Below are 9,142 nucleotides of genomic sequence, written 5' to 3'. Positions count from 1 at the left end.
ATAATAATAATAATAATAATAATAATAATAATAATAATAATAATAATAACAATAATAAAAGTAATAATAATATTAACAATAATAATAATAATAATAATAATAATAATAATAATAATAATAATAATAATAATAATAATAATAATAATAATAATAATAAAAATAATAATAATAATAATAATAATAATAATAACAATAATAAAAGTAATAATAATATTAACAATAATAATAATAATAATAATAATAATAATAATAATAATAATAATAATAATAATAATAATAATAATAATAATAGTAATAATAATAATAATAATAATAATAATAATAATAATAATAATAATAATAATAATAATAATAATAATAATAATAATAATAATAATAATGATAATAATAATAATAATAATAATAACAATAATAAAAGTAATAATAATATTAACAATAATAATAATAATAACAATAATAAAAGTAATAATGATATTAACAATAATAAAAGTAATAATAATATTAACAATAATAATAATAATAATAATAATAATAATAATAATAATAATAATAATAATAATAATAATAATAATAATAATAATAATAATAATAATAAAAATAATAATAATAATAATAATAATAATAATAATAATAACAATAATAAAAGTAATAATAATATTAACAATAATAATAATAATAATAATAATAATAATAATAATAATAATAATAATAATAATAATAATAATAATAATAATAATAATAATAATAATAATAGTAATAATAATAATAATAATAATAATAATAATAATAATAATAATAATAATAATAATAATAATAATAATAATAATAATAATAATAATAATAATGATAATAATAATGATAATAATAATAATAACAATAATAAAAGTAATAATAATATTAACAATAATAATAATAATAACAATAATAAAAGTAATAATGATATTAACAATAATAAAAGTAATAATAATATTAACAATAATAATAATAATAATAATAATAATAATAATAATAATAATAATAATAATAATAATAATAATAATATTAATAATAATAATAATAATAATAATAACAATAATAAAAGTAATAATAATATTAACAATAATAATAATAATAACAATAATAAAAGTAATAATGATATTAACAATAATAAAAGTAATAATAATATTAACAATAATAATAATAATAATAATAATAATAATAATAATAATAATAATAATAATAATAATAATAATAATAATAATAATAATAATAATAATAATAATAATAATAATAATAATAATAATAATAATAATAAAAATAATAATAATAATAATAATAATAATAATAATAACAATAATAAAAGTAATAATAATATTAACAATAATAATAATAATAATAATAATAATAATAATAATAATAATAATAATAATAATAATAATAATAATAATAATAGTAATAATAATAATAATAATAATAATAATAATAATAATAATAATAATAATAATAATAATAATGATAATAATAATAATAATAATAATAATAACAATAATAAAAGTAATAATAATATTAACAATAATAATAATAATAACAATAATAAAAGTAATAATGATATTAACAATAATAAAAGTAATAATAATATTAACAATAATAATAATAATAATAATAATAATAATAATAATAATATTAATAATAATAATAATAATAATAATAATAATAATAATAATAATAATAATAATAATAATAATAATAATAGTAATAATAATAATAATAATAATAATAATAATAATAATAATAATAATAATAATAATAATAATAATAATAATAATAATAATAATGATAAAAATAATAATAATAATAATAATAACAATAATAAAAGTAATAATAATATTAACAATAATAATAATAATAACAATAATAAAAGTAATAATGATATTAACAATAATAAAAGTAATAATAATATTAACAATAATAATAATAATAATAATAATAATAATAATAATAATAATAATAATAATAATAATAATAATAATAATAATAATAATAATAATAATAATAATAATAATAATAATAATAATAATAACAATAATAAAAGTAATAATAATATTAACAATAATAATAATAATAATAATAATAATAATAATAATAATAATAATAATAATAATAATAATAATAATAATAATAATAATAATAATAATAATAATAATAATAACAATAATAAAAGTAATAATAATATTAACAATAATAATAATAATAATAATAATAATAATAATAATAATAATAATAATAATAATAATAATAATAATAATAATAATAATAATAATAATAATAAAAATAATAATAATAATAATAATAATAATAATAATAACAATAATAAAAGTAATAATAATATTAACAATAATAATAATAATAATAATAATAATAATAATAATAATAATAATAATAATAATAATAATAATAATAATAATAATAATAATAATAGTAATAATAATAATAATAATAATAATAATAATAATAATAATAATAATAATAATAATAATAATAATAATAATAATGATAATAATAATAATAATAATAATAACAATAATAAAAGTAATAATAATATTAACAATAATAATAATAATAACAATAATAAAAGTAATAATGATATTAACAATAATAAAAGTAATAATAATATTAACAATAATAATAATAATAATAATAATAATAATAATAATAATAATAATAATAATAATAATAATAATAATAATAATAAAAATAATAATAATAATAATAATAATAATAATAATAACAATAATAAAAGTAATAATAATATTAACAATAATAATAATAATAATAATAATAATAATAATAATAATAATAATAATAATAATAATAATAATAATAATAATAATAGTAATAATAATAATAATAATAATAATAATAATAATAATAATAATAATAATAATAATAATAATAATAATAATAATAATAATAATAATAATGATAATAATAATGATAATAATAATAATAACAATAATAAAAGTAATAATAATATTAACAATAATAATAATAATAACAATAATAAAAGTAATAATGATATTAACAATAATAAAAGTAATAATAATATTAACAATAATAATAATAATAATAATAATAATAATAATAATAATAATAATAATAATAATAATAATAATAATAATAATAATATTAATAATAATAATAATATTAATAATAACAATAATAAAAGTAATAATAATATTAACAATAATAATAATAATAACAATAATAAAAGTAATAATGATATTAACAATAATAAAAGTAATAATAATATTAACAATAATAATAATAATAATAATAATAATAATAATAATAATAATAATAATAATAATAATAATAATAATAATAATAATAATAATAATAATAATAATAATAATAATAATAATAATAATAATAAAAATAATAATAATAATAATAATAATAATAATAATAACAATAATAAAAGTAATAATAATATTAACAATAATAATAATAATAATAATAATAATAATAATAATAATAATAATAATAATAATAATAATAATAATAATAATAGTAATAATAATAATAATAATAATAATAATAATAATAATAATAATAATAATAATAATAATAATAATAATAATAATGATAATAATAATAATAATAATAATAATAACAATAATAAAAGTAATAATAATATTAACAATAATAATAATAATAACAATAATAAAAGTAATAATGATATTAACAATAATAAAAGTAATAATAATATTAACAATAATAATAATAATAATAATAATAATAATAATAATAATAATATTAATAATAATAATAATAATAATAATAATAATAATAATAATAATAATAATAATAATAATAATAATAATAATAATAATAATAATAATAATAATAATAACAACAATAATAAAAGTAATAATAATATTAACAATAATAATAATAATAATAATAATAATAATAATAATAATAATAATAATAATAATAATAATAATAATAATAATAATAATAATAATAATAATAATAATAACAATAATAAAAGTAATAATAATATTAACAATAATAATAATAATAATAATAATAATAATAATAATAATAATAATAATAATAATAATAATAATAATAATAATAATAATAATAATAATAATAATAATAATAATAATAATAACAATAATAAAAGTAATAATAATATTAACAATAATAATAATAATAATAATAATAATAATAATAATAATAATAATAATAATAATAATAATAATAATAATAATAATAATAATAGTAATAATAAGAATAATAATTTTAATAACAATAATGAAAGTAATAATGATATTAACAATAATAAAAGTAATAATAATATTAACAATAATAATAATAATAATAATAATAATAATAATAATAATAATAATAATAATAATAATAATAATAATAATAATAATAATAAGTTATGTATGTGTAAATAATGTGTAAATTCAAAAAAATGCAAAAAAAAAAAATGCCTCTTTAATACAATTACTATTAACAAGAAAATAAATACAAAATAATTCTTAGAAACAAAGACTCTTAAAACAAAATAGATATAAACTTCATTGACATTATATTTTTTATATAGATTAATTTTTAAAATAATTTTTTAAAAAGCATAAATTGTCAATAGCGCTATCACTTAACCATGACCAAATTTTTGTAACAAAAAGACCTGGCACTGAAAATGCTCTTTCTGAATCGATTGATGTTGGTGGTATAGTTAAAAGAACGTTATGTAGTTTTTCTGAATTATTGGTACGCTTTTTCGTTGCATCAAAAATATCCATTTCTTTTATAATATTTTTAACATCATATAATACATCTTCTTGGACTCTCAATTCAACTAACATTCGTAATCCAGTATCCAATTTTTGATGAAGTGTTAATTCAAATGTTGTCATTACTGCATTCTAATTCCTCAATTTCAGCAGAAGTTCCACTGCCACCAATATCCTCAACAAATAGTTTTGAAAATAATTTTTTAGCCGTAGCTTGAAGGACTGATTTGGAAGGTAATGATAATACAGAATCTATGGTTGATTCGTGTTTATAATTTGATGGATTATTTAAATATTTTAGCAAGCCAACTAAATTTTTATTCTGTCTTTCAACAATTCTCTGTTGCTCATAATGCAGCGTTTTAGCCGAAAAACAATCGTTATTTTTGCGCAAAACATCTAATACAAACACTAATACACCCTCTGCACCAAGTTGGGATGGGTTGCGTTGGCCAAGTCTTTTAATTCCCAATTTAATTGGTTGTAACGCAGTTACTACAGTCTGCACCCCTAAATACACATCTTCTGAAATATTGTTAATATTGTTGTGTTTAAAATCTATCAATGCTTTTAACATACATGTTTTTAATGCAATAAATCGCTCCATCATTGTAAGAAGGCTATTCCACCTTGTCTTTACATCCAGTATTAACTTGAGTTTTTTATTGTAGTAGTTTTTAAGTAGACCACTTGTTGAAAATCCTTTACACATTGTTGTTTTACATATATTACATGTGGCAGGTTCTGTTTTTTTCTTTGGTAAAATTTTGCCATGCCTTAGATCCATTTGACATGATGCGGTATATTTATTATCCTATTATTTAAATAGATAAAAATATACTAAAATATAAAACTATATTGCCTATAATAAAAATCCCCGAAATAGTATGCTGATTGCAGATAAATTATTTTAAATTAGTTGTAATTACTAAACATATATTTTAAACTTCACTTACTTGGTTTTTCACATATTTCACTTTTTACATACTAACTAAATTCTTAATGTAACTAATTACTTTACTTTCTAACTACCAACTTTTATGCGTAGTTAATTACTTTTTTGGCACGTACAAGTATTTGTAACTTGTCTGTAGTTATTTTATATTTAACATATCAGGGACTCCCCTTTATTCATTGTAATTTCTTGCAATTGTGATTATTTATTAGATTAGTCACCAATTTTTTGCAGTTTTGGTTTGTGTCTAAGATAGATAAAATATTATTATTGAATTTGATTTATAAAATGATTTGGTTTGTTTATTTAAGCTTTATATGCTGTTAGTTACAACATAAAATTTAAATAAGTAAATGAAATCTATTTATAAATCAAATTCAATAATAATATTTTATCTATCTTAGACACAAACCAAAACTGCAAAATATTAGTGATTTAATTGCCCTCTATAATATATCTTCCTAATTTTTGTAGAAATTTACAAAAGAGAAAAGGAATAATTAGTGCTCAAATTTTGAGTAATAATATTTTTTATATCTTTTATAAATGTTTAAAGTATGTTTTAAAAAGTTACCGCGATTCCTGGGAAATTTCATTGAAATCCCGGGATAATAGGATGGTTTTTTACCTCCAGGATCCCAGGATCCTGTTTGAGAAACCCTAATACTAACTTTTAGCTAATCAGAGAAATTAAAAAGTCATTGATAAAAGTAGGCATCAGCATTTGGTTTTTTAGTTTTAAACAAATAATAATGAATAAACTACAAATTTCTATATCATTTTTTTAAGATAAATCAAATTTTCTGAAGTTCATTAAGATAAAACTCTTTATGCATTTAAAACAGCCAGGTTTTTGGTGTGACATGTTTATATTCATATGTAAAATTGTTAGTTAAAGTTTGTTTCAATCAAATTAAATTGGTTTTAATAAAATAGCAATCTGCATAATGTTTTGAAAGGTTGAAATAAAATAATGTAAGGTTTGTGAGGTATCCCAATTTTCTTCTAAAATCTTGTAGCTTTCTATGTCTAAATATACAAACTATTTTAAATAACTTAAATATAAAGTTTTATTGTATCTGTTACTATTTGTTAAAAACCAAAAAACCAAATGCTAATGCTTAGATAAAAGTACAAGCCTAACTTTTACAGAATGAGGGGGTTGAGACTGTAATATGGTAAAATTTAATAAACAATAAACCACTTGGAATTGTATATTCAAAATTTCCAATTTTTTTGGTGGGAATGTGTTGTCTGGAAATTCTAAAAATCAAGACAATTTAAAATAAATGATTACATGGCCTGATTAAATTGATATAGAATTACCCTATAATAACTGTTTGTTATTTAACTATTCCTTCCATCATTCTGAGTAATACTTAAACACTTTTAGTAATGTTGGAAACTTATAATTTTATGCCATTGTGGAATATACAAAAGGTATCCATAAAAATATTAATTTTCATAAGTGATTCACCAGAACATTATTGATGAAGATATTTTTAATTTTCATGTTTGTTTGACTAGAAGTTGGCACTGAGAGAAACAAGCATATCAAGATACAATGCTGAGTTTGTTGAATTGGATCTACTTGGTACAGGATCTTTTGGTTCAGTATACAAGTGTCTTAATCGATTAGGTGAGTCTTTATTCAGTTTATATTCATTAAAATAGTATTTTAATGAAAATAAAAAACTTTCATTAAAATAGTATTAAAGTAGTAATTTTATTAATTTCATTTAAAAGTAATCAAAAGCATTTGAAATATGTCAGAGATTTTTTTTATTAATGATCTTAAATTAGAAAATGAAGAAAATGTTAAATACCATTTTTGTCTCAGAAGAACATTAATACATTAAATTGTAAATTTGAAAAAAATAATGCCTAGATGGGTCTGATAATACTTTACCAACTACCTATAAAGAAGTAGTAATTGGGAGTAAATAAAAATTTTCAGTTAGACCTTCAAAGCTTGTTTCATGGAAGAACCTATAGAAAGGTTTGGAATAAAATTTCTACTTAAGGCTTGGCTTCTATCAAATTGAATACAGATACAGCTCCAATATTTTATTTTTAAACAGCTATGAGTCCTTTAAGTTAAACATAAAAAAAGTTCTCTTGGTTTATATTTAAAATAGGTTTTTTTTATTCCAAGTTAAAAAGAGAGGGGCCAATCTCATGGAAAAACATCTTATTGAAGAGTACACATGAGAAATTGTTAGGTTCTTCTTTTACAAACACAAGTTTTATATGCTTCATAGGTTTTTATCATCATCATCATCATCATCATCATCATCATCATCATCATCATCATCATCATCATCATTGTGGTCATCATCATCATCATCATCATCATCATCATCATCATCATCATCATCATCATCATCATCATCATCATTGTGGTCATCATCATCATCATTGTGGTCATCATCATCATCATCATCATCATCATCATCATTGTGGTCATCATCATCATCATTGTGGTCATCATCATCATCATCATCATCATCATCATCATCATCATCATCACCATCATCATCATCATCATCATCATCATCATCATCATCTTCTTCTTCTTCTTCTTTTCTTCTTCATCATCATCGTCGTCGTCGTCATCATCAACAACAACAACAACAACAACAACAACAACAACAACAACAACAACAACAACAACAACAACAACAACAACAACAACAACAATCATTGTCATCATCATTACCTTCTTCTTTTTATTCTTTTCAAAAATCTGATGATTTATTGAAGGTGCTGTTTAAGTATAAGTCAATTAAATTAGGAGTTGATCTTCCAACATGGTCAACCTTTAGAGTTTCTCAGGTGTAGATGCCATCAATTAAATGTGAAGATTCAATATCTTCTGTATCTAAGTGCATCACTGTATGTTACTTAGTTGATCAGCTGCTTCAGAAAACTGTTTATCACTTTTAATCACAACTTCAGTAAACAAAATTTCCCTGTAAACTTTTCCTTTAATAGTTTCACCTCACACCTGCCCGAAGAGCCTCAAAACATAAAAGTCATGCTCAAAAAATAAAACCAATTGGGTTTGGTAGCCCATACATCCATGTTTCAAAAAATAAAAAAATTGAAATCATCTACCTACGGCCAAGGAAAAAAAATAACTTTGATTTTTTGGATTTTTTTGTTCCTTGCTTTATCGCTTGGAGAGCCTCAAACCACAAAAGACCCACTCAAAAAAAAGAAATAAATAATAAAACTGATATTACTATTATTGATATGCTTAATCTATACATATGGGCTTTAAAAATAAAAAATTAAACCATCAGTCAATGTGTAGGAAATAATTGTTACTTTGAACTTGTCAGTCCTTTTGACCTTACTTTTAATGGAAAAGATTTCTTTAATCACCATTTTT

General features: G+C 15.9%; 1 protein-coding gene across 2 annotated transcripts in view; it reads left to right on the top strand.

Moving 5' to 3' along the window:
- LOC145182085 (wee1-like protein kinase) overlaps window positions 1-9,142 on the top strand; it is a 39,064-nt gene that overhangs the window by 5,473 nt on the left and 24,449 nt on the right. For both annotated transcript variants that reach the window (XR_016449693.1, XM_090078165.1), the window contains exon 3: window positions 7,276-7,387. Coding sequence is in view for 1 of the 2 variants with exons in the window: in XM_090078165.1 (XP_089934291.1) it covers window positions 7,276-7,387 (112 nt within the window). In the remaining variant the exon portion in view is untranslated. The remainder of the gene's footprint in view (window positions 1-7,275; window positions 7,388-9,142) is intronic.

The sequence above is a fragment of the Hydra viridissima genome, unplaced genomic scaffold (genome assembly GCF_058129835.1).
Source record: "Hydra viridissima isolate aposymbiotic clone 2 unplaced genomic scaffold, HvirCarnegie_v1 scaffold_2, whole genome shotgun sequence".
Taxonomy (NCBI): Eukaryota; Metazoa; Cnidaria; class Hydrozoa; order Anthoathecata; family Hydridae; genus Hydra; species Hydra viridissima.
The sequence above is the reverse complement of the archived record's forward strand: the minus strand, read 5'-3'. Positions and strand labels throughout refer to the sequence as shown.